The following is a 27,943-nucleotide window of genomic DNA, read 5'->3' as shown; positions in this document are numbered from 1 at the left end:
CAGGGCACGTGTTGAATTTACGCAGCCCCACACACAAATCACTGGAAGAAAGAGTACCAACCTGCTGGCTTTCCACTGCTGCTCCCTGCTGCTTCTGAGACAAAAAAACAAACCGAAGGAAAATTAAACCTGCGCTTGATTATAGCCATTTAAACTTCCATCACACACAGGCTGTGGAAAAGTTTTAGCAAAAGGCACGGGCTGGCCACAAATAAAACATATTGTCATTAGATGACATGCTGAGGGCAGTCTGTGTCCACCGCGAATCGTCCCCACCCAGGCGGTGTGGTGGGAAACACCTGTTGGGGAATGTTTCAAATGCGCGTTCAGTGTTTAATTTGAGTCACTTTTTCCCTATCTGACCCAGGACGTGTTGTCATGCCGGCTTCTCTTTTCAGACAACGTTCGCTTCTGTAACTTCTTAGCTGCTCTTTAAAAGGACGGAAGACTGTTATTTATCCCTTATACAAAAAATAAAACAACAACAAAAAAATATTAGCTTTCATATGATGTGCTGGATGGAAACCAGACAAAAACAACCGTATATTAGATGTCTGTAGAATCACTGTATTGAGCAGCTGCACTGCTATATCTGGGCTTGTGCTCACCAGTGGCGTCTTTTCCTCATTCAGCAACCAGAGAAATAAAAACCCTACTAGTCCTGTCTTTTGCACGAGTTTTTATTTATGTAGTATACATCATGGTGGTGTGATGCACCTCAACACTAACTATATTATACAAACCCATTCCAAAAAAGTTGGGATGCTGTGTAAACTGTAAATAAAAACAGAATGCGATAATTTGCAAAAATCACGGAAACCCTATATTTCATTGAAAAAAAAAATACAAAGCCAACATATCAAATGATGAAACAGAAATTTTATGAAAAATATGCACTCGTTTTGAATTTGATGTCAGCAACGTGTTTTAAAAAAAAGATGGGACAGGGCCATGTTTACCATTGTGTTGCATCACCTCTACTTTAACAACACTAAGCGTTTGGGAACTGAGGAGACCAGTTGCTGTAGTTCTGAAAGAGAAGTGTTGTCCCGTTCTTGCCTGATATACAGTTGCAGTTGCTCAGCAGTTCAGGGTCTCTCGTTGTATTTTGTGCTTCATAATGTGCCAAGAGGGAGACAGGTCTGGACTGCAGGCAGGCCAGTTTAGCACCTGGACTCTTACTATGGAGCCATGTAGTTTAATATATATGTGCAGAAAGCAGTTTGGCACATGTTGTCTTTGTACTATTTTCAATGAAACATCGGGTTTCCATGATTTGCAAATCTTTACATTCTGTTTTTATTTGTTTTTTACACAGTGTCCCAACTTTTTTGGAATTGGGGTTGTCGTTTAATTTTTTTCAACACAACAGTTTAATGTTTTTAGAGCTTCACCTTTGGTTTTAGGTCACTCAAAAGGTATAGAAACCCCCCCCCCCCCCAAAAAAAAAATAAAAATTGATGCACATGTGTAACACCAGTGAAATATGCAGGGACACACACTTCCAGTCAGCTGCCATGTTCTTTCAGTAAAATTTAAAGTCCCATGAAGGTAACCAAACTTTAAAGATAAATAAATAAATAAAATAATTGGAGGAAATATTTATATTTTGATTTAATTAATAAAAACTAATGATTCAATTAAAATGATCTAGTTTCTATTTGGTTTTTCTATTGTTTTGTTACACTTTATTGGACGTTAACGACTTTTATTAGTTAATTATAACCAGGGCTTTGAACCGGTCCAAGGAACAAAAACGAAAACCGGGAACTTTTTCTATTTCACATGGAACAGAAATGAAACCAGAAACTTTATTATTTTTTATGCTCCGGAACAGAAACGCTTATTAAAAATAATGGTAACCGGTTAATACCGGTTTTTATTTCGTTCCTCAAAGTTTCCATAGCCTACAAATAAAAGTCATTCTTCTCCTGCGCAAGTTTCTATGACCCACTGGGGTTCACTTCCTGTGTGACGTTCGCTGACTGAACGGAGAGAGCGGGAGGGTGGACTACTATCACGTCTCCACATCTTAAATAAGAGGTAAATATTGCAGTCTATCGTTATTCAAAAACGTCAATTTCAAACACGATATCAATACATTTGTCCACGTTAATGAGAGGCTCGCGAACATTAAATGACGTTAACCTCTGTTAGCCTATCAATGCATAGGGCCTGACTAGCCTTTGGTAGCACACTAAACGAATTATCTTTCATTTTTGGCACTTTTTCTGTTTGTGTAGATGGGAAGACATACTGAGAATCCAAATCGCCAACATCTGAAATAATAATTGTTTTGAATTATTTCTTGTCTTATTTAATGAAGGTTGTAATAGAATTAGCCTACATTTGGCTTAAGCTGGATGAGACAGAGACATAATTTTATAGCCATTTGTTAAACAGCTGACAGGGAACGTAATTAACCGTTCCGGGAACGAAATTTTTTTATTCTAACAGGTTCAGGAACGTCTATTTAATGGTGGAACCCAAAACCGGAAACGTTAAAATTCTGTTTCTGTTCGGAACGAACCAATAGGAAAAAAATTCTGGTTCAAAGCCCTGACTATAACACCACCGAGAGATTTATAATTTGCACCGTGTCTCTCACCTGCGCCCCCTGTCTGTGCTGGGTGAGCTGAGTGAGGGTTAATCTGACCGGCCCCTGGGTTGTTCTGGGGCTGGCAGCAGTTTGTGGGGTTGTGCCCCGGATCTGCGTGCTGCTTGCAGGACTACCAGGCTGTCCTTGGAGGATCTGAGTCACCACCTTACCAGCCTGACCTGGGAAGGAATGGAGCGCACACACACACACACATATATATAGTAAAACGGAAGGACGGACAGACAGAAGTGACCACGGTAACTGATGTCAGATCAATGCGATCGAGACCTTGCTGCACCACTATCGGGGTTCTGATGATGGTTTTCCCCAGAGCAGCTCCTTGTTGCACAGGCGCTCGTAATACCGTCATCCCTGTCCTTAGCTGTCCTCCAGTTGTGATCACCTTAAATAAAAAAATATTTATATCAGAACTTTAATGTTCTGCAGAGCTTAGCTCTGAATGAAAAAACTTTTTAATGGCAAATTATCGTGTGAATATTAACGAGCTGGCTTGCAACCTTAAACTGCTGACTTGGGTGTTATATAAGATGAAGCTCTAGTTTTGGGTCAGTGTGTGTGTGTGTGTGTGTGTGTGTGTGTGTGTATATACACCTGTTGTGTTGCTGTGCCCTGAGCCTTGGCTGTGATATTGACTGCAGTCGTGTTGGGCTGCAGTGTGGTGATGGTCTGCTGGTTGCCTGTGGTACTGGGTGGAATGATGCCCACAACCTTCTGCTGTACACCTGAAAAACAGACATTGTGAAGCCATTAAAAGTGCTTTAGCATTGCATTGTACATTCCCGTTTTTTTTTTTTAAAAAAGACCTGATTCAGCTTTTAACGGTTTTCAGAATTATCAGTTAAATCTAGAAAAAAAAAAAAACCACCCACCAACAACAAGAACATAGATTTCCAATATAAAACTACTCACTATTTTTAACATTCGTTCAAGTTACACTTTCAGGTCCTTCTCCCATTAGACAGACAGTGACTGCATTTCAGTGCGTCACTACTGCAACACGGTGATGAAAAAAAAAAAAAAAACAATGCAACGGGTAATTACATTCAATTCTGTCACAAAGTGGTTTTATTCATAAAGGAATTCCCTGCTGATTGCTTTTCAGTCGAGAGATCAAATTATGCAAGAGAAACGCAGTCAAGCCCTGTGTCGGAAATCGCTCACTACATAGTGGACTAGATAGTGAGGACGCCATTTTGTAGTGCTGTCCGAAACGATAGCGAGGATTATTTACACCCGATATAGTGCACTCAAAGTATCCATACATGTCAACCTTTGGTCAATCAAACCTGTATAACCAACCTCCAAAATCCGTATTTCCCTTTTAAAATCCGTATAAGATGCAAATTAAAATAATTTACCTAAAATTTGAATGATAATTAACAATGATATATCCAAGTTACTTTTTATTCAATATTAATAACAATAAACCTTCAGAATGAATACAAAGCTCCAATGTTCGACAAAAACACAAAGTGTCACTCTAATGTTCTGAATTGTACTCCACGACAGCTTTTTTTTTAAGCACTCTGCACCAATACCTCACGAGGCTGCATATCACAGCAAGTGTCTGTGTTGATCTTGCCGGAGTGCCCATTCAGAATCTTTTCAGTCGCTATTGAAAGTCGCTCAGGTGGAAATACGCGTTTCAAACAAAATGTTACTTCCCGGTTGGCGGGATTCTCGCAATGCGGTGTGCGCATGATCAAAAGTGGAACGAAGTCTCGCTACCACAAGATAACGCGCGATTTCATAAGACTCTTTACTGGCTGTCTGTGGTGTACAGTACGTTTGTAAATGTTATGCGCTCTTTTATCATCGTGGGAATTGATTATAGCTCTAAATAAATATTGAAGTTTTTTTAAAGAATCCGTATAACTTTATTTGTACGCCCGTATACTACGTTTATTGAATCAAATCCGTATAAAATACGGACATTCCGTATAGGTTGACATGTATGAGTATCCCACAATGCATAGTGAAAAGTAGTGTACAACCAATGACCACTAACCAAGCACTATATCCCATCATGCACTGCGGTCACGCTAAAAGCAGGGTTCCTACAGATATTTTATGCTGAATTAATACCTTCACAATTTTTTTTTTACTACCACAACGACAATTTGGATTTGGACATTTTCTCAAAATTTAACAAGGTAATCTTTGAGTGTATGTGTTAGTCCAAGTGAATATGCTACATAGAAGTTAGTGACAACTCTACCCAAAGAGTTGGATTGATGAGACAAGATAGAAAGAAAATCTGAACGTACCGGTAGTGCAACTCTTTCCCTTTGGATGCATAATAGAACCTCCCATTGCTAGGGCTACACATGGAGTAACGCATATTTGCATAAAAGAAAACAAACTTCCACATACAAGTTATAATTTTATTGAACTGTGAAACTGTGGCCCATAACCTCTTAACAGGTACACGGATTTCCACTAAACCTTGTGTGTCAACACTTCACATTAGGTACAAGATCTGATTACATTTTGTCGGCCAACACTTTCAAGATGGCCAACCTTTTGTTTGTGGAATAATCTTTTGAACAGGTGAACAGATTTGCACAAAAAAATCTTATGTGCTGGGCGGCACGGTGGTGTAGTGGTTAGCGCTGTCGCCTCACAGCAAGAAGGTCCTGGGTTCGAGCCCCGGGGCCGGCGAGGGCCTTTCTGTGTGGAGTTTGCATGTTCTCCCCGTGTCCGCGTGGGTTTCCTCCGGGTGCTCCGGTTTCCCCCACAGTCCAAAGACATGCAGGTTAGGTTAACTGGTGGCTCTAAATTGACCGTAGGTGTGAATGTGAGTGTGAATGGTTGTCTGTGTCTATGTGTCAGCCCTGTGATGACCTGGCGACTTGTCTAGGGTGTACCCCGCCTTTTGCCCGTAGTCAGCTGGGATAGGCTCCAGCTCGCCTGCGACCCTGTAGAAGGATAAAGCGGCTAGAGATAATGAGATGAGATCTTATGTGCTTAGGTACATCAACTCATTACATTTAGATCAGGTCAAATGGCAAACACGAACCCACACACACACACACACACAAAGCGCACGCACACATGGGTGCACACACACCCTAAAGATACAAAACACACATAACCCAAGCCCTATTTTGGCAGTCTCTCAACACATTGCCAAGTTTGCTTAAGATAGTCATTTGCACCAGTCCTGTAGTCGTGAAGGCCCGTGGGCAGAGTCAACACCTTCCTCCCAGAGATCAGTGTTTTAGAGGGTTAATCTTAATCATTTGAACAGTTCAACAGATTTGCTCATCACATTCTGGATGCCTCAAATGGCGCGCGCACACAACGCATTACATGTGCCTCAGCTGTTTGACCTTTTCTTCGATCAACTTTTCAATGAACGCCTCTCGCCGATTGCCATCTACCGCCTTTAGCCAGTCTTTAAAATCAGGTTCCTCCAGCCAGAGGTCTGAAAATTTGCATTTCCCCATTGTTTAATTCTCGTGCAGATGTCGCCAGTCGGGTCAACAGATAGATTCGACTAGAGCCGTATAAACAAAGTCAGTCTCGTACTAAACAATCTCTGGTATAAATTTATACTGGATTCGACCGTTATTGGAATTCAATGCGCATGCGCCACCAACTCCTCACTGCGGGCCTCCTCGATACATAAAAATAAATTCGCCCAAATGTAGTAATTTATGGATATTATGGCATGCAGGTTAATTAAACGAATTAGAAAACACATAGGCCCAGTTGGATGGGGGTCAAAAAAATTTACTATCATGTCAGATTACGTTTACTACCTTTTACTACTTTTTACTGGCCATAATTTAGCCTATTTTAATTAACTACCTTTTACTACCTTTTAAAACCCCGCGGGAACCCTGTAAAAGAGGGAAGTGTATTGGGGTGAATGGACAGAAGAAACACATTATAAACACATTCAAGTACAATTAAAAAAAAAAGAGAATAGAAAATAAGCTAAAATAGAATAAGACGGACAAAATACAAGAATAAAAGTTACAGTGCAGAGCGAGGAATTAATCAAAAACCTCAAATTTGATTTAATAAAAAGTAGCAGTGAAGAAGGAAGTATTGAGCCTTGATTTAAAAGAACTGAAAGATGCAGCCGACACTCTGGATTGATTAATGTAGGAAATGCGCTCAGTATAATATGGATTTATCACAAAAATACATGCACGTATTTATTATTTTGAAAACCCGCCAGCCGACTGATCTGGCACGTTTTAATTGTGCGACAGTAATGACGCAAATAACGGCGTGGCGGAGTAGCGTCCGAAAGTGTTTTTTCATTTTGCCAACGAGCTCACTATATTGAGGTATTTCACCTGACGTCACAGGGTCACGTGACGCCCCGGTGTCCACCATTTTGGACGGCAAGCTAGCTAATGTCAACAACAGTAGCTAGTATGTTACTGTAGCAATATTTACGTTTAGTCATTTGGATGACTGTTAAAACCTTTCAGTCTCAAGTTTTTCCTTTACTGGATTTACTAGTTTACTGAGCTAGCGCGCGATGGCTCCCGGCTTGGCCGGCGAGCGCGCGATGGCTCCCGGCTTGGCCGGCGAGCGCGCGATGGCTCCCGGCTTGGCCGGCGAGCGCGCGATGGCTCCCGGCTTGGCCGGCGAGCGCGCGATGGCTCCCGGCTTGGCCGGCGAGCGCGCGATGGCTCCCGGCTTGGCCGGCGAGCGCGCGATGGCTCCCGGCTTGGCCGGCGAGCGCGCGATGGCTCCCGGCTTGGCCGGCGAGCGCGCGATGGCTCCCGGCTTGGCCGGCGAGCGCGCGATGGCTCCCGGCTTGGCCGGCGAGCGCGCGATGGCTCCCGGCTTGGCCGGCGAGCGCGCGATGGCTCCCGGCTTGACCGAGCGCGCGATGGCTCAGTAAACTAGTAAATACAGTAAAGGAAAAACTTGAGACTGAAAGGTTTTAACAGTCATCCAAATGACAACGTAAATATTGCTACAGTAACATACCAGCTACGATGTTGTTGACATTAGCTAGTGCTAACAGCTAGTTGCTAATACACTGCTACAACTACACCGACCCTAATAATACAGTTCTTAGTCATTGTCTGGTAACAGCAAATTTATAACGGGCCATGTCTCAACAGACTAAGAAGTTATTTCAATGACATTTAATAACATTTTGTTTATCCTGAGGACCGAAAGTAAATGAAAATGTGAACAAACCTTAGCTGTAATCAGATGGCGACCACCGGCTCCAGGGACGACCCGCTGATGTAGGCATGTTACCCAGCCTGACACAAAATATTTGTAGGTATCCAAACTCGTATACGCTTTCAGATCAATACCTGTGTATGGCGATGGGTTTTTAACGACATAGGTATACAGATCATGTGGGCCGAAGTCAGGTAAAGACGAGGGCTTCGTGTACTTCCGTACGTCAGTGAACAATCCTGGTGGAAGCAGGTAAACGTCGTTCTCTAAGCCTGCTAACCTCAATTTTTGCAAATACCTCTCCCTCTGCTCGCCCTGTAAATGCCCTACGTCGCTGGATAGTGAAGGTGTTTTCTGCATCTCGCTCCTTTTTCTTTTATGTTTTTCGTTTGTCGCCTTCCTCGAATTCAAACTGATTCGAGCCGTGCCGTCCAAAATGGCAGCATCACATGACTTGGTCACGTGAGTGAAATACCTCAATAGTGAGTAGGGAGTCGTGAACGAGTGAGTGATTTCAGACAAAGGGAAAAAGTTTTGCTTTTTAGTGTGCAACATTCATACAAAGTGTACCTTTACTGTTTGATCTCGAACGCATTAAAAGGCAATAAATTACTCCACTAATTAACCTTTGACGAGGCACCTGTTAATTGAAAAGCGTTCCCTGCGACGACCTCATGAAGCTGGTTAAGATAACGCCAATAGAGTACAAAAGTGTCAAGGTAAACGCTGGCTACTTGGAAGAATCTTAAAATAATCAAACAGTTTTTAAACTTTTGTTTATCACATAATTCCAGATGTTAATTTTATAGTTTTGATGTCTTCAGTATTGTTCTACGATGTAGAAAATACAAAATACAGGAAAAAAAATATATATAATTGAGTAGGTGTCCAAACTTTTGACTGGTACAACGCAACACACTTGGAGGCACGTGCCATCAGCCCTCTTCTGCATACATGAGCTTTTTTTGTCGAGAATTGCTGTGATTGACAGAAGGAGAGAGAGAGCGCGCGCGAGAGTGTATTCCACCCATTCCATCCAGAGAGCATGGCCAAGACTGTTCGTTTTTTTTTTTAGTAAGCATGCATGGTGACCACTTTTTTCGCTTGTGGGTGTGGCCTATCAGCAGCGATGGGAATAACGGCGTTAGAAATAAACGGCGTTACTTTTTTTTTTAGTAACGAGTAATCTAACTAATTACTTTTTACATCGTTATAACGCCGTTCCCGTTACTTAGAATAAAATACTACGCGTTACTTTATTAAAGCTGTTCTCATCTGGCACGCTGCTCGTTCAGCCTTTCTTTACTCTGCTTTAGTGTGGGGCGGGGAGACGCGAGACAACGGCACAGTAAGCCAATCAGAGTAGATTTGGACAACATACGTAGGTAGGCCACGCCCACTGCACACACTTTCAATCAGAAGACACAGCGATGGCGAGCGGTCAGCCCAACACTGCGCTTTCACATTGGAAATACAGCCAGGACTTTTCATTACTTGAAATAAAAGGCAAAAATGTGTACGTGCAATGCACATTATGTCGAGGAACAAAGCGTGTGTCCTCGTCAGTGGCCAGTAATTAGTAACAATTTTAATAACTACAAAAATATATTAAATTTGATAGATGTCTTCTCATATTGTCCCACAAAAATGTTAATATAGTGTAGATAATGTTACTGATTGGTTCTGTTAAGTGTCCATTTCAGTCATTAAACACATTTAACATTCACTTTTATTATGATTACACTAATTGAATTTGATTTTTTTTGGGGGGGGGGGGGGGGGGGGGAACAAAATGTAACGGATTAATTACTTTCCCTGATAATTAGTTACTTTAATGACAAAGTAACTCCGTTACTAACTCAGGCCATGTACACACGTAGCCGGGTATTTTTAAAACCGAACATTTTCCCCCGGAGGGTTTATAAAAATGTTTTATCCACACCACCTCGTCTTCAAAAAAAATCCCTTCCACACATAACCGAACATCTGCGTTTTCAATCACATTCATAAGCATTCCAAACCTGTAGATGGCATTATTTCCCCAAATCCTACCCCCTAATCACATCAGAATAGCCCTCTGTTGGCGTCACTTCCGCCTAAACATAAAACATAGCGCCAAGCTCGTTCGTCTGGACAGACTCGGAGACAGAATTGCTTCTAAACACAATTTTGGAGTATAAACTTCAAAAGACGCAAGAAAACGTTGATTGGGAATCTTGTCAGTAGTTGTGCTTCTAAAATTAAACATGTAAATAGCACCTGCGCAATAATTAACGCTTTCAAGGCACTACTCCGATCCATTACTCTTTGTCCATGCTTAATCTGGCTTCTGCAGTAAGCAAAGGTCGCACGTTTGACGTCAGGGCAGATTTGTTGTCATTTTTTTGGTGCAGATTGTGACGTTCTAAAACGCAAACCTCCGGTTATCTCTGTCTACACGAAAAGGCATACACGGAGTTTTCAAAAATCTTCACTTTGCCCGGAGTTTTTTTAAATATTCGTTTTTGATGTGTTTTCATGTGGATGACAGGCCAAAACGTAGAAAAATATCTTCCATTTAACAGATACCCGGCTACGTGTGGACGGGGTCTCAGTTACTTTTTATATAACTAATTACTTTTTGAAAGTAACGTGCCCAACACTGCCTATCAGCCAGAGTTCTGATATGGCACAGTAGTCGTTTCCACCCTTTTGTAAATTTCATACTGAATTTAAATTTTGGAAAAATACAACATCGTGGCTTTTCCATTTTTAAGTGCCAAATGCAGTTAAATGGGAATGACATACGGTACGAGCAGGAGCGTGTAAAGGGTTTGCGGAGAACGGATAACCCATGCTGGAGGAATTCACTGGAGCCATTTGTTTGGATTTGTTGCTTGACCGCGGCATAATTTGTGCTGATTTAAGAAAACGTCAAATAAGGTCACTTCATGAAGATGATGGCACAGTTGCCATCTTACTTGCTGCTGTCGCCGTGTTGCTAGTTTAAACGCAGATTAATGCAGTTTAGATCCAAAGGAGGACATGTATGTTCAAACACTCTAGATTTTTTTTTCACTTTGGCAAATGATTCTTGAGATACACCCATAATAATCCCATCAACAAAGCTCCAGCGTACCATGCTTTATCCCTATCCCGAGACCACCCACGTACAAAAGCAGCTGCAGCTCACTGAGACACACTGCCTACTGAGAACTGGTTATCTGTACCCACACCGTTAGCGGTCGACATCGTCGGCAATGTGCAAAACACTTCCTAATCCAGTCGTGCGCATTCCTTAAAGACTCCTGGGACTTGAACCTGAATCCTGGCCACCTCCGTACCCCAAAGCAATGCTTTAACTGGCTGATTCACTCGACAGAGCTCCACCAGGATTCAATGGATTACTTGTACGACGGCTCTCTTTTAACGTGCTTTGATGGTTGCCACGGTAAACGGCGCCAGAGCAGGTAAACATGCGCCTTCAAAGAGCAAATGAGATCTGAGGTGGGGCGGGGAACAACAGAGAAATTTATGAATGGTGCATTAAACGCCTTCAATCCATCTTGTTTTTCTGAACACACAACAGGAATGTCTTGTTTTCTTGACAAAACAAACTCCAACAGTATCCTTCCATCGCTGCTTCTTCGGTGGTTTAAAAAAAAAAACAAAAAACACGCAACCACATGTCATCAATTGAGACCCTTGAAAATACCCCGTTTCAGAGATCTAAAGGTGGCTGCGGGGGTGGGGATCGCCTCCATCCCGACATCAAACAGCTGCCCTTCTGGATGGCAGTGGAGGGAAGCGACACTCTTCTCCGACACGGAAAGTGCATCAGGAAACTCTCTATGCGGCCTGGGATACCTGCACCAGACTCGTCGGCCAGGGGGGAAACTCGTTTTCGTGCCGACTTCCTCCGCTGTCTCCAGAACAAACAGCGCTACCTGAAACGACCGGACTGGAAACACACACCTCGGTGTGTTACAAGCTTGTGCTCTCTCTTTCTGCGTCATGCACGCTAACACGGCCATCCACACCCACACACTAACAAAACACACGACACGCCAAGCAGGAGCCGAATTTATCGAGCAATTAAGGAATTCCACTCTTAAAACAGAGAGAGGTCTTTAATCGTGGACGGTCATGTTGTAGTGTGTGTTAATAAGTGTCGTAGTTCATTATTAAGCTTTCCCCCCCATAAATATAAAAAAAATTATGAATTTATGAATTCCTGGATGAAGCTTGGACACACAACGTAGTTTGTAATCCTTCTCAGTTTAAAGAAAGCGCCAAAAAAAAAAAGTTACTGTATTTGTGAGTGCTTTTGGACTGCGTGCGCATACACACAGTTAAACACATGGATATTTGTGCGATATTCAGTATCCGTGTAATACGTGGAAAAATCTAAACTGAAACAATCCCCTTTATTTACAGTTATAATACAACCCCGATTCCAAAAAAGTTGGGACAAAGTACAAATTGTAAATAAAAACGGAATGCAATAATTTACAAATCTCAAAAACTGATATTGTATTCACAGTAGAACATAGACAACATATCAAACGTCGAAAGTGAGACATTTTGAAATTTCATGCCAAATATTGGCTCATTTGAAATTTCATGACAGCAACACATCTCAAAAAAGTTGGGACAGGGGCAATAAGAGGCTGGAAAAGTTAAAGGTACAAAAAAGGAACAGCTGGAGGACCAAATTGCAACTCATTAGGTCAATTGGCAATAGGTCATTAACATGACTGGGTATAAAAAGAGCATCTTGGAGTGGCAGCGGCTCTCGGAAGTAAAGATGGGAAGAGGATCACCAATCCCCCTAATTCTGCGCCGACAAATAGTGGAGCAATATCAGAAAGGAGTTCGACAGTGTAAAATTGCAAAGAGTTTGAACATATCATCATCTACAGTGCATAATATCATCAAAAGATTCAGAGAATCTGGAAGAATCTCTGTGCGTAAGGGTCAAGGCCGGAAAACCATACTGGGTGCCCGTGATCTTCGGGCCCTTAGACGGCACTGCATCACATACAGGCATGCTTCTGTATTGGAAATCACAAAATGGGCTCAGGAATATTTCCAGAGAACATTATCTGTGAACACAATTCACCGTGCCATCCGCCGTTGCCAGCTAAAACTCTATAGTTCAAAGAAGAAGCCATATCTAAACATGATCCAGAAGCACAGAGGTCTTCTCTGGGCCAAGGCTCATTTAAAATGGACTGTGGCAAAGTGGAAAACTGTTCTGTGGTCAGACGAATCAAAATTTGAAGTTCTTTATGGAAATCAGGGATGCCGTGTCATTCGGACTAAAGAGGAGAAGGACGACCCGAGTTGTTATCAGCGCTCAGTTCAGAAGCCTGCATCTCTGATGGTATGGGGTTGCATTAGTGCGTGTGGCATGGGCAGCTTACACATCTGGAAAGACACCATCAATGCTGAAAGGTATATCCAGGTTCTAGGGCAACATATGCTCCCATCCAGACGACGTCTCTTTCAGGGAAGACCTTGCATTTTCCAGCATGACAATGCCAAACCACATACTGCATCAATTACAGCATCATGGCTGCGTAGAAGAAGGGTCCGGGTACTGAACTGGCCAGCCTGCAGTCCAGATCTTTCACCCATAGAAAACATTTGGCGCATCATAAAACGGAAGATACGACAAAAAAGACCTAAGACAGTTGAGCAACTAGAATCCTACATTAGACAAGAATGGGTTAACATTCCTATCCCTAAACTTGAGCAACTTGTCTCCTCAGTCCCCAGACGTTTACAGACTGTTGTAAAGAGAAAAGGGGATGTCTCACAGTGGTAAACATGGCCTTGTCCCAACTTTGAGATGTGGTGTTGTCATGAAATTTAAAAATCACCTAATTTTTCTCTTTAAATGATACATTTTCTCAGTTTAAACATTTGATATGCCATTTATGTTCTATTCTGAATAACATACGGAATTTTGAAACTTCCACATCATTGCATTCTGTTTTTATTTACAATTTGTACTTTGTCCCAACTTTTTTGGAATCAGGGTTGTAATAATAATAATAATAAATTTAAATTTGTATCGCGTCTTTCTCAAAACCCAAGGTCCCTTTATAATTATAGGAAAAAGTCCACCAAATAAAGGTCAGGATGTCATTCCAGTGACCAGTGTAGCAGCCACCGTCCCACCAAAACAAGTCCCACACCGCCAGCACAGCCGCCGCGACAGCACCGGGCAACAATCACTCGGAACACCACGCCATGGATCCACAAAGCGAGCACAGATGCACCGCCACGCAGAACGCTGGCATGTCCCAAACCGCCTGCACAGCCGCCGCGACGCCACCGAGCAACATTGCTCGGAACATCACGCCAAGCACTAAAACACTGCTGCACAGAGCGCTGGACAACCACGATGTTAAAATGAGCAACGAGCTCATTGCAGTCCATAGCGAGGAGCACAGGCATCACCCAAGGCGAACCGACGCCCAAAACCGGGTCCGGAGCTACACCACAACCGGCAGACAAAACACTCAAACACAAAAGAGAAAATAAACTAAAATAAAAAGCTCGGTTGTGTTGCCGATTATTGTCTAAAACCTGTGACATTCACCCTTCAATCCTTTCTCTCCCTCTCCCATTTATGTATTTTTTCCTTTTCATCCTAAATCCCTTCTCTCCTTTTTCTAAAATCCTTATTCCCCCCCCTTTCCCCTAAACGCATTTTTTTGCCCAATTCCTTTTCCCTCCTTTTCTACCTTTGTCTTCTCTGTCTTACTTTCATCCTTGGTCTCTTGCTGTTCCATTCTTTTCCTCGTCCTTTCTCTTTCGTTCACCCTCACATTCCCTTTTCTCCCTCTATCTAAGGGCCCGATCCTACAACACTGATAACCATAACTACAACCATGACCATACCTCTGCCCAAATTTAGTTCCAGTCTGGAACAGTCACACCACAACGATAATATCGCTTGGTTCTGCCACTCAGGTAAATAAACGCATGCAATTAAAAGTTTTTTTTCCCCAAGTAGTAGCACATTATTCTGGTCATACTGTGCTTCAAAACAACCCATGTACATACTCCGGCGGTGGACAAAACACAGACAGAGAACGGATTAGGGAATTATAATCAAAAAGGATACAAAATACGGCGTGATTACAGATTTTAATACGGATTCATCACGGATGCTAATAATTTACGGACGTTTTGGTACATTACAGATTGGTTACCGATTTCATACAGTAAAATTTAAATCTCTTACCTGCATTTATAGGTTTACTTTATTAATTTACTTACTTTTGAGATTTCACGGAAAATATCGCATATCCGAGAATAAAAGATGCGTGCTTTGTACTGGACGGCAGGGTGGCGTAAGCGGTTAGCGCGAAGGTTCTGGGTTCGAGCCCAGCGGACGCCTTTCTGTGTCGAGTTTGCATGTTCTCCCCATGTCGGTGTGGGTTTCCTCCGGGTGCTCCGGTTTCCCCTACAGCTCAAAGACATGCAGGTTAGGTTAATATGGGACGGCCTTGGGCTGAGGTACCCAACTCCCAACTGCTCCCCGGGCGCTGTTAGCATGGCTGCCCACTGCTCTGCGTACATGTGTGCGCTCACTGCTTCAGATGGGTTAAATGCAGAGAGGAATTTCACAAGCGTGTGATGAATAAAGTTGTTGTTCTTCTTCTTCTAGTTTTTATTTTCCGTGAATCCGTATTCCATGACTTCATGATGCAACAAGGATGTACAAAGATGCCCAGGGAAAAATAGCACGTGCTCAGTTGCATGTAAACCTGATTGGTCAGATGTTTTAACTGGATTAGGTTCAGGCCCTGGAAAAATGGCTCCAGAAGCAATCTCGCCAATACGGATAAACCCTGGGTTATTATAGGTATCGTTATCGGTCTGGTGTGAGCACCAACCACATAAACTGCAGGGGACCGAGTTATTTATAGTTACTGTTATAATTGTAGCTATAGTTATCGGTATTGTGGGACCGGGCCTGAACTTCCTCTCTTCCATTCTCAGCTTCTTTCTTCTCCCCCCCCCCTTAAGCCTAGGTCACAACCGGACGTACGATTTTTTTGGCCGTGCGATTTTTGGCATTTCCCCAAATCGCTGCGTTTTTTTGTTCGTGGAGAAAGACGCACGTTGGCCGCAAGTTTGTCTTGCAACCTGAAAAAAACGTAAGCACCCGTAGAGTTTGTTTGACATGACAAAGAACCTCTGCGGCCAGTCTAGGGCTCGAAAATCAGCACGTCACACGCGTGCCCTCTGTGCGTTTCTTGCACGTAGACCGGCCGTAGGAGCACGTACGGCCCATTGTGACCTAGGCTTTAGTTAGTTAAGCTAGCTAGCTAACTTAGAGGCGGTAGTAACTAGTTACATTTACTCCGTTACATTTACTTGAGTAACTTTTTGGATAAATTGTACTCTTAAGACTTGTTTTGTTGCAAAATACGTTTTACTTTTACTCGAGTAATATTATTCTAAAGTAACAATACTCTTACTTGAGTAACGTTACTATTTTGGCTACTCTCAGATTACTCCCTTCTGGGTAGAAAATAAGAATATAAATGTACGTGTCTTCCTTTCGAGTTTGTTTGACATGACAAAGAACCTCTGCGGCCAGTCTACGGCTCGAAAATCAGCATGTCACACACGCCCTCCATGCATTTCTTGCGTTTTTTGCACGTAGACCGGCCGTAGGAGCACGTACGGCCGGTTGTCACCAAGGCATTACTCTCATCTTTCTTTCTATTTCTTCCTGTGTCTTGTAAATGCTACTTGGGGGAGGGAAAAAATAAATAATAATCCAAATAAACCCCACCACAACTAATTTTCTTTTAACGTTCACATTTTATATCTAGAAAAGGGGAAAAAAAATTACATTAGATCACTAAGCCCACCATTAAACCAGTAATTTGTTATTTACATCAACACCACCACAGGATGAAAATGTGCAGCACTTGCTTATTTTCTGACTGCCACTAAACCTGCTCTCCATTCAGGAGGAGGCTCCCTGCTCAGTCTCTCATCACTGCATGAAGTCAATTCCATAATTCAGTTTATGAATATTTGTAAATCTTACAAGTCAGGGGGTGGGTTTCCAAAAGGCCTCTTAACGCCAAGAGCATCTTAACTAGGAGAGCGAGAGTGTTCATTGTGCTGCTTGCTCTACCATTTAAAGATGATCTTTGTGCTACGATGCTTTTGGGAAACTCGGGCCTGAACGTTTTGGGTAAAGTGCTTAAAAAGTATAATACGTATATTTTTTAACAAGCACGTCTAGACGTGAACACATTACTCCTGTGTTGTCGTCACTCCATTGGCTTCCAGTCCGTTTTAGAATTGATTTTAAACTTCTGTTGTTTGTTTTTAATGCCATCAATGGCCTGGCTCCCTCTTACTTGTCTGAGGTTTTAACTAGTCGTGATCATGGTAGGGTCCTGCGTTCTTCGGGTCAGCTTCTGTTAGAAGTTCCAAGGTCGAGATATAAAAACAGTGGCGGGATCGTTCTTTTGCTGTCGCTGCTCCCAGACTGTGGAACAATCTGCCCCCCCGATATTCGCACCACTATTGATCCCGTAGCCTGGCAAGCCAGACTAAATGTGAATATTTAGTCTGGTCTCGGTCGTAGACATTTCCGAAGGGTGTGGGTAGGAACAACCCGTTGTCTTTCAAACTGTCTCTGTGCGTACAGGCCAACGCTCTGACCAATCAGCGCAACAATGACTGTGACGTAGTCAGAGCGACAGAAAGCAGTGGGGGAGGGTAAACAAACAGCATAGCCGGTCGGCAAAACAGCGAAAGCGTCCTTCTTGAAAAGGAATGAGCGGAGAGCCTCTTCCTGCTCATGTTTCAACGAAAACTCCAAGTCTAATTCTTCTAAAACTGATTCCAAAGCGGAGTCAAACGAGCGCTGTTCACTAGTCGTAGCCGTCTTTCCTGTTGCGCTTTCTCCAGCGTCGCGCAGCCTCGTCGTCACTCCTGCAAAAGCCCGCCCAAAGAATCCAAACAAAAACCTTGCGTTGTGATTGGCGGGTACGATTTGATGCCCGGGGTGTGTTGTTGATATGGTGCGAGGCTAGACCCACTCGTAGGCAAAAATATTTTTGGCCGCTAGGCGGGTGGGTCTAGTTTACTAGGCTATTGATCCCGGCCTTTTTAAATCAAAGTTGAAGACCTACTTTTTTAGATTGGCATACAATCCTGACAAGGGGAGTCTTGTTTTTCAGGGGTGCTTCGTTTCGTCTGTTTTAATTCATGTACTTCTGAAAGGCTTTTGGTAATCTGCAGCACGGTGGCACCTTCCGCAGTCAAAACCTGTGTTTTTATGTGTTTTGGTGTTCTGTTTTATGGTTTTGATGTAAAGCACTTTGGGTACCTTTTGGTTATTGTAAAGGGCTATATAAATAAAATTTGATTGATTGATAATACGGTGGGCGGCACGGTGGTGTAGTGGTTAGCGCTGTCGCCTCACAGCAAGAAGGTCCTGGGTTCGAGCCCCGGGGCCGGCGAGGGCCTTTCTGTGCGGAGTTTGCATGTTCTCCCCGTGTCCGCGTGGGTTTCCTCCGGGTGCTCCGGTTTCCCCCACAGTCCAAAGACATGCAGGTTAGGTTAACTGGTGACTCTAAATTGACCGTAGGTGTGAATGTGAGTGTGAATGGTTGTCGGTGTCTATGTCAGCCCTGTGATGACCTGGTGACTTGTCCAGGGTGTACCCCGCCTTTCGCCCGTAGTCAGCTGGGATAGGCTCCAGCTTGCCTGCGACCCTGTAGAAGGATAAAGCGGCTAGAGATAATGAGATGAGATGATAATACGGTGAGGATTATAAATTGATATAAAATTGAACATGCCTAAATTTCTCATCAGGGATCGAAATATAAATATTCCTCCAGATATTTGTAAAGCTGCATTGTTACAATATCTATTGTTCAACACACTACACAAAGAACATTTAACTGAATTAACTAGGCTTTAGATTTCACACTATGCTCCATATGGGAGGCAGTCTGGGATACGTGAACACCGACAGGGTACAGACGTTATAAAACGCTGAGGAACGACACCTAGTGCAGGATGTGACATTTGCTGTAGTGTAAAGGTTAGAAAAACACCCTGTGCTCCATCGTGTGAAGTGTCAGTAAGCACATAACTAGGCGCTGTAATGGCCTGGAAAAATCCTTCACAGAGGAGGAGGAAAAAAACGGCAACCCCAAAACACCCGTCAATATTTACCGTCATTCCTAATGTAACCAAGCAGCGGTGGCGTCGCTCTCTCCGAGACGATGCACTCACGGCTGAATGGGTCATGAAAACATTATTAGGATGAGTTTGGTCAGTCTCTTACTATTGAGAGGACATAAACCAGTTCCTGCTTTACTTTGATGCCAAGTGCAGTGACTAATGGTCTTCGTCATGGGCAGCGAAAGCTGGTGTAGCTGTAAGGGGTTCGGTGCCGAGCAGCCGCTGTACATGGACGCGTGCTCACAGTCTTGAGTGTTTGTACAGGTTAGATGCATTAATGTTGTTTAAAAAAAAAAAAAAAAACGCGCAAAAAACTTTCCTATCAGCTAATGAGCCCGGATAAATTTAATCCCTACTTAAATATTAAACTTCTCCGGTTCTTAACAAAGATCTCCTTACAGAAAAAGTCACTGTGTCAACAATTATATGCCTTTTAGTTTCACAGTCCCCCATACAAGTCCCTTTGTATTATCTGCTCCGAAAAGTATTCGCAACAGCACATTAAAGAAGCCGCTTTGGGACCAAAAGGTCACTGGTTTGATTCCCTGGACCAGCAGGAATGGCTGAAGTGCCCTTGAGCAAGGCACCTAACCCCCAACTGCTCCCCAGGCTGCGTTGTATGTCGCTCTGGATAAGAGCATCTGCTAAATGCCTGTAATGTACAACGCCGATTCCAAAAAAGTTGGGACAAAGTACAAATTATAAATCAAAACGGAATGCAATAATTTACAAATCTCAAAAACTGATATTGTATTCACAATAGACCATAGACAACATATCAAATGTCCAAAGTGAGACATTTTGAAATTTCCTGCCAAATATTGGCTCATTTGAAATTTCATGACAGCAACACATCTCAAAAAAGTTGGGACAGGGGCAATAAGAGGCTGGAAAAGTTAAAAGGTACAAAAAAGGAACAGCTGGAGGACCAAATTGCAACTCATTAGGTCAATTGGCAATAGGTCATTAACATGACTGGGTATAAAAAGAGCATCTTGGAGTGGCAGCGGCTCTCAGAAGTAAAGATGGGAAGAGGATCACCAATCCCCCTAATTCTGCGCTGACAAATAGTGGAGCAATATCAGAAAGGAGTTCGACAGTGTAAAATTGCAAAGAGTTTGAACATATCATCATCTACAGTGCATAATATCAAAAGATTCAGAGAATCTGGAAGAACCTCTGTGCGTAAGGGTCAAGGCCAGAAAACCATACCGGGTGCCCGTGATCTTCGGGCCCTTAGACGGCACTGCATCACATACAGGCATGCTTCTGTATTGGAAATCACAAAATGGGCTCAGGAATATTTCCAGAGAACATTATCTGTGAACACAATTCACCGTGCCGTCCGCCGTTGCCAGCTAAAACTCTATAGTTCAAAGAAGAAGCCGTATCTAAACACGATCCAGAAGCACAGACGTCTTCTCTGGGCCAAGGCTCATTTAAAATGAACTGTGGCAAAGTGGAAAACTGTTCTGTGGTCAGACGAATCAAAATTTGAAGTTCTTTATGGAAATCAGGGACGCCGTGTCATTCGGACTAAAGAAGAGAAGGACGACCCGAGTTGTTATCAGCGCTCAGTTCAGAAGCCTGCATCTCTGATGGTATGGGGTTGCATTCGTGCGTGTGGCATGGGCAGCTTACACATCTGGAAAGACACCATCAATGCTGAAAGGTATATCCAGGTTCTAGAGCAACATATGCTCCCATCCAGACGACGTCTCTTTCAGGGAAGACCTTGCATTTTCCAACATGACAATGCCAAACCACATACTGCATCAATTACAGCATCATGGCTGCGTAGAAGAAGGGTCCGGGTACTGAACTGGCCAGCCTGCAGTCCAGATCTTTCACCCATAGAAAACATTTGGCGCATCATAAAACGGAAGATACGACAAAAAAGACCTAAGACAGTTGAGCAACTAGAATCCTACATTAGACAAGAATGGGTTAACATTCCTATCCCTAAACTTGAGCAACTTGTCTCCTCAGTCCCCAAACGTTTACAGACTGTTGTAAAGAGAAAAGGGGATGTCTCTCAGTGGTAAACATGGCCTTGTCCCAACTTTTTTGAGATGTGGTGTTGCCATGAAATTTAAAAATCACCTAATTTTTCTCTTTAAATGATACATTTTCTCAGTTTAAACATTCATGTCATCTATGTTCTATTCTGAATAAAATGTGGAAGTTTCAAAATTCCATATCATTGCATTCTGTTTTTATTTACAATTTGTACTTTGTCCCAACTTTTTTGGAATCGGGGTTGTAATATAATGCATAGAAAATTAAAAATCAACACCTTCTGGCCAATCAGATTTGAGAACAGTGGTGCATTATTATAATAATAAAATGCATTTATTATTATAATAAACAACCAAAACTATCGAACACCTTTGTATTTAGATTTTTTTTTTTTTATTCTGCCACAATGCAGTATCAGTTGTTGTGAGGCAAATGTTTAGAAAAAATTCCAGTATTTTTGGTATCCATTTAAAAAAAAAAAAAAGCCAATTATTTTAAAGGGGAATGAAACACCGATGCCCAGGTTTGACCCGAATTCAGCGCGTAACTTTGATTTAATCTACTCTGAAATGCTCATGCATCAGGCAACAGACAGCCTGGGCGTGGCTTCAGGTCATTCATGGCAGGAGAAACTAATTGTGGTTGTCTGTTCACATCCACAGCTGTATAATCCAGTGCTAAGAATATCCATCAGAACATCAGTCTGGGCTTGGTACACAGTCAGTCAGCGTGTGGACATGTCCGAGTTGGAGCAAAAAAATACCAAATCTCTGCCTGGACCGACGACAAACCAGCAACATACTGTACAGTATATCTGTACATTTTGAGTACGAGTTGTAAATATTGAGCCATAGCTGAGAGACGGTCAGTAACTGTGGGTACTAGTTGACATTTGTAACCAGTAGGTAAGTATGCAACTGTCAGTATTCATGAATAACAGGCAATACCTATTAATGAGTAACGGTAAGAGACACAATGTAAAGGTGAGTTGGTGTCAGTAATGAGGGTCAGTAGCCCTGAGTAAACTGAAATCCACAGTCCATCAATGTCGGCTGATAGGAATGTGCAACAGTTCAGTAGGTATTTAAATAAGGAGGGACATAACTCAAAGGTGGTGTAATGATGAGTAACAGTCGGTAGCCATTAGTGATGGTCAGTAGCTATATGGAATCATTCGTAGACTGTAAATCAATCATCACTAAAGCCCTAAAGTAAATCAGAGTAACAATCAAGCACGTAAGAGGAGTGTAACAGGCGTACCAGTGAGGCGCAATCAATAACTGTCCACAGCCTTGTGCAGCTGTCAGAAGCTTTCAAAAAAAAAAAAGCTCATAGCCTTGTGGAACAGTCAGTAGTTTACATTTACAGTCCATATTCTTGTTTAACAGTCAGTAGCCTTCAATAACAATCAGAAGCCTTGTGTAAGAGTCAGTTTCCCTCAATAACAGCATACAGCCTTGCGTAACACACAGTGGCCTTGTGTACCAGTCAGTAGCTTTCAATAACAGCCCACAGCCTTGTGTACCAGTCAGTAACTTTCAACAACAGCCCACAACCTTGTGTAACAGTCAGTAGCTTTCAATAACAGCCCGCAACCTTGTGTACCAGTCAGTAGCTTTCAATAATAGCCCACAGCCTTGTGTAACAGTCAGTAGCTTTCAATAACAGCCCATAACCTTGTGTAACAGTCAGTAGCTTTCAATAACAGCCCACAGCCTTGTGTAACAGTCAGTAGCTTTCAATAACAGCCCACAACCTTGTGCAACAGCCTACAGCCTTGTGTAACAGTCAGTAGCTTTCAATAACAGCCCACAGCCTTGTGTAAGTCAGTAGCTTTCAATAACAGCCCATAGCCTTGTGTAAGTCAGTAGCTTTCAATAACAGCCCACAACCTTGTGCAAGTCAGTAGCTTTCAATAACAGCCCATAGCCTTGTGTAACAGTCAGTAGCTTTCAAGAACAGCCCACAGCCTTGTGTAACAGTCAGTAGCTTTCAATAACAGCCCACAACCTTGTGTAACAGTCAGTAGCTTTCAATAACAGCCCACAGCCTTGTGTAACAGTCAGCAGCTTTCAATAACAGCCCATAGCCTTGTGTAACAGTCAGTAGCTTTCAATAATAGCCCATAGCCTTGTGTAAGTCAGTAGCTTTCAATAACAGCCCACAACCTTGTGCAAGTCAGTAGCTTTCAATAACAGCCCACAGCCTTGTGTAACAGTCAGTAGCTTTCAATAACAGCCCACAACCTTGTGTAAGTCAGTAGCTTTCAATAACAGCCCACAGCCTTGTGTAACAGTCAGTAGCTTTCAATAACAGCCCACAGCCTTGTGTAACAGTCAGTAGCTTTCAATAACACCCACAGCCCTGTATACCAGTCAGTAATGTTCAATAACAACCCACAGCCCTGTGTACCAGTCAGTAGCTTTCAGGAGCAGTCTATGGCCTTGTGTATGTCAGTAGCTTTCAATAACAGCCCATAACCTTGTGTAACAGTCAGTAGCTTTCAGTTCAAGTCTGTAGCCTTCTAGAACAGGCAGTAAACTTCAATGTGTTTACAGACTTGTATACAGTCAGTAGTCCTGAAAAATAGTCCAAAGCCTTGGAACAGTCAGTCGCTCTCGAACACTCCACAGTCTTGTGTAATGGTCAGTAGCCCTAAATGACAGCAATGATTCATGAATAATGGTCTGTAGTTACAATAAATGATGGTCAATAGCTGTAAATAAAAATGAGTAGATCTCAGTTACAACATCGTTACTCCTGAGGACTAGCCATCAGTAATTGTCAGTAGGCGCCAGTAACGGGCAGCAGCAGTACCTCCTTGCATGTTGGGCACACTGAGTGTGACGATCTTGCTGTTGGCGGGAAGAGGGATGACTTTGCCAGTGACAGACACAGGACTGCCTGAGATCTGGAAGGTTTGTCCTGTTGTCGTGGAGACGGTGGTAACAGTGCTGCTGGACACTGTCATATTAAGAAATATAATTTACTTAAAAACAGTGATGAGGAATCAGTGAGGTGGGGAAAACAACAAGGTGCTGAGGAGATCTGATGGAGTCGCAGAAAGAGGCCCCTATTCGATCAACCACCCACAATGTTTGTACAAACTAGTGTAAAAATTTACTAGTGAAAAATTACAAAAAGAACGCTATAATTTATGATGGGGAGGCGTTTCTGACTGCTCTACATCATGGAATGATTGAATAAGGTCCTGCATTTCCACGAGCAACAGAACAAGATGCCACTGATGCCACACATGCTCGACAGTCATCACAACACTGGACAAGAAAAGGCAACAGTCAGTCAACGGTCAGCCAGCATTAACATGCGGTGTGTCATCTCATGCAAGCCACGTTGTAAAACGTTCCACTCATTCAATGACAGCTAACTGCTGCGTATGACTGGAGGGTTAAGCAGGCATGGCTGTGCTTTGGGGTAGCTAGCCACAATGGTTTAGGAACAGATCCTTTAATAAAAAAAATAAATAAACACGCAAAATCGAGGGGTTATGGAAATAAACAGGGATCTAAAATGGAAATGACCACATTCTGACATTTAAATGTCAAAGAAAAAAAAAGTCACAGTATGGTGAATGATGTGGTGCATCTCTCTTTTATGCATACTATGCTGAAATAGGGAGGTTTAGAAGAGCAATGAGTAGAGTCTGGCAGTTATGTCAGAAGGAAGATGATGCAACTTACCTTGACCTTGGACCCAAGTAGCAAATGTTTGCTGGAAGTTTTTATTTTGCTGGAATGACACCGGCGTGCCCATTTTGGTAGCCAGTACCACTTTGGTTCCAGGTGTGACCTGGCTGGTGAGGGACCCTGATGTCGTTTTGGGAGTGCTGGGGGTGGCGGGGCTGCCCGAGGCTGTGGAGGCTCCAGCGGCTTGCTGCTTTTGTTCCTTTTGTTCCTGACGTTTCTAGAATGAGACAGGGTAATGGTTCAAACTAATGTCCTACCAGGCAGCGATGAGTGGTAAGGCTTACCACTGGGTGGCAAGGCATGGCTCTACAAACTACCCAAAAGAACCCCAAAGATCTTCAGTAAAGCACCAGTGGCGAGGTTCTTACTCTTTTCACAAGTCCTTCACCTGATGTATTGAAGATACATCACTTTTCAATGGCGATTTAACATTTATTAGTTTTTACTTAATTATCTTAAATATAAATGCTGCAAGTCCCAAATGGCTTCCTATTCACACAGGACAGAACATCGTGATTTTTTCTAAAATTGAACTGAAGAGAATAACTGACTTCAAATACTTAAGCTCATGGACGGACAGGAGTGAAAAAGAAACATCAACAAGAATCGCAAAGGGATGGGCGGCAACGCATAAAATGGGAGCGATGTGGAATTCCAAGCTAAAGAGGGACCTAAAGCTCAGATGTTTTACAGCAGGGGTTCGCAACCTTTTCTGCTTCAAGGCCCACCTATTCATACTCGTACCGAGTCGGGGCCCATTAAAAAAAAGATCCCCAATTATTTTGGCTCATCTATTATATTAGAATCTAATAATCTATTGTAAAAGTGTATTAACGGGATGCAACATCATTCCCTGTTACAGATGGGAGCCCAGGAATTAAATAAATGCAATAAAAACAAACTGTTTTAATTGTCAGCATTGTATTTAAAACTGTATGGATGTGCCAGAAGCCAAACCATGCATGCAGGGCATCTCAGTCACAAGGGATTAATGATCCAAAAGTGGAGTCTGGTCCATTAACACAAGAACTTATTGCCATGTTTGTGTCCAGCAAACAAGCAGGTTATTAAAACTAAGTAGTACACTCAAAAGAAGTGGATACAGAAACCACTCAATGGGATTAGATCCTTACACGCTAACAAAGAAGGATTTTTCCTATGAAAGAAAAATTTACTAGCTAAATTTGACATTCGTAGAATAAATTTTGATCCTATTGTAGCTGTAACTAAATACAAAGACAATGGTTACGCACACAATAATTAAGGGTTTTTTTGTGGACTTTTTAGTCTTTTGTATCTGTACATGCACGACCCCACCAGCTCTGCTGATCAACTTAAGTTATTCATTCATTCAGAGTTGGAAAATTATCCATCTGTTGAGTTCCTTGACATCTCAAACTACCTGGTGCTGCAGACGTCGTACTAGATGGACACACAGATGAAAGCCTGGAAGAGCATGGAGGAGTACGACTTGTTATATGTGCCTGTTAAAGATCTGGGAAAAGGGGTAACAGTGGTAAACATGGCCTTGTCCCAACTTTTTTGAGATGTCTTGTCATGAAATTTAAAATCACCTAATTTTTCTCTTTAAATGATACATTTTCTCAGTTTAAACATTTGATGTGTCATCTATGTTCTATTCTGAATAAAATACGTAATTCTGAAACTTCCATATCATTGCATTCCGTTTTTATTTACAATTTGTACTTTGTCCCAACTTTTTTGGAATCAGGGTTGTACATTGAGAAACTTGAAGGAGATACCAATCTTAGCAAAGATCAGCTCCTGGCAGCAGTGGAAGACTGGGACAACTGGGGAAAGAATAGTCAGGATTGTTCAAGCAAGTAGCTTGTAAAGTATTAGTAGTAGTAAACATCATGGATAACTTCAAATCTCATAATGGATGGTTTCAGTTGAAACCTAACTGCACTGCTATTCATCCCAGCACATGCATCCCCACATCAGGATCTCGAGATCTTCCTGGAAAACGCTCAGATTTGGACAATCAACTGTCCTTCTCCTCTCACTGCTGAACACACACGTTCGTGCTGATTTCTCCTTTATGACATCAGAAAGATCCGTCCGTGTTAGTTCAGTCCCTTGCCATTTCGAGACTGATCTGCCTCTGCATGCTATTCCACCACTGCAACCGATCCAGAACGCAGCTGCATGACCCTACCCAAGCTCTCCCACAGCATCCCATTGCTACACGCCCTCCCACCGGCTTCCTGTAGCTGCCCACATCAGATTTAAAAATCACCGATGCTTGTCTAGAAAGCCAAATATTTATTACACCCTGAACCCACTATCTCTCAGGAGACAAGGAAGATATGCATCAAGGTTCTTCTTGGTTCTGGCACTTGTGGTGGAATGAACTTCCGCTAGATGTCTGAACAGTTGAGTCACTGGCAAGTCTTCAGACCTACCGCTTTATAAAGGACTTAAGTTAGCACTGTTATTTAAAAAAAAATCTAGTGTTTTTTTGTATTGTTCAGATTATACTGCCTCCACAACAATTTTTTTAGACTGATAGTGCCCCTAGTCCCTGACCTAGTGAACCAGTATGAGGATAGATATGTTGATAGAGACTCAAAGTATTTCCGAAAGTCACTCTGGTGACCAAATACCGTAAATATTCGCGATATCTGGCCGCATGTTAAGTGAACGTTTGCTTGTTTGGATGTTCATGGAATATTCAAGTATTGAATACTCAGTGAGGAGTTGTTCATGAAACATTTTGCCGCTTTCCCACCTGTTGCTGAAGCTCCAACGCTTTCCTCCGAGCGCTAATCCTGGCCTGCTCTGCTGCCTGGGCTTTCTCTCTTTCCGCTCTGAGTCGGACAGAGAAACAAAACGATACGTTACCCAAGGAAACCATGTGATCTATCGTGACTTCAAAAGTAACAGGAGTCATCAAGGCACAATGCATTTAAAGTCACATCATGCAATTTAAAATAAATAAATAAAAATAAATAAAAAATGGCAACATTATTTTAGCAGGAACAGCTGCGCACAGAGGGAAAAAAAATATACAGAGAAAATATTTATCTCCGTGTTCTCCCCAGGATTAAAATAAAGCCCTAACTTTTGGCTGCGTGGCGTGCCAGAGGCGTGTGGGTGGGGGAGTAGGAAAGGGGGTTCCCCCTGGGGGCCTCCCCTGGAAAATTTTGAAAAAAGGGAGCCCATCTGGTGACTTCGAGGAGCCTTTTATGGTGGT

General features: G+C 42.6%; 1 protein-coding gene across 1 annotated transcript in view; it reads right to left on the bottom strand.

Annotated features, from left to right (window-relative positions):
• Positions 1 to 27,943, bottom strand: part of LOC132884228 (nucleosome-remodeling factor subunit BPTF-like) — a 174,269-nt gene that overhangs the window by 31,458 nt on the left and 114,868 nt on the right. The window contains exons 19-25 of the mRNA XM_060918044.1: positions 27,479 to 27,557; positions 24,721 to 24,943; positions 23,837 to 23,983; positions 3,212 to 3,342; positions 2,888 to 3,002; positions 2,609 to 2,778; positions 62 to 94 (exon numbers count right to left, since the gene is read on the bottom strand). Coding sequence (XP_060774027.1) covers positions 62 to 94; positions 2,609 to 2,778; positions 2,888 to 3,002; positions 3,212 to 3,342; positions 23,837 to 23,983; positions 24,721 to 24,943; positions 27,479 to 27,557 — 898 coding nt within the window. The remainder of the gene's footprint in view (positions 1 to 61; positions 95 to 2,608; positions 2,779 to 2,887; positions 3,003 to 3,211; positions 3,343 to 23,836; positions 23,984 to 24,720; positions 24,944 to 27,478; positions 27,558 to 27,943) is intronic.

This window comes from Neoarius graeffei, chromosome 4 (genome assembly GCF_027579695.1).
Source record: "Neoarius graeffei isolate fNeoGra1 chromosome 4, fNeoGra1.pri, whole genome shotgun sequence".
Lineage (NCBI taxonomy): Eukaryota > Metazoa > Chordata > Actinopteri > Siluriformes > Ariidae > Neoarius > Neoarius graeffei.
Note: the sequence above shows the minus strand (reverse complement) of the source record. Positions and strands in the feature narration are given on the sequence as shown.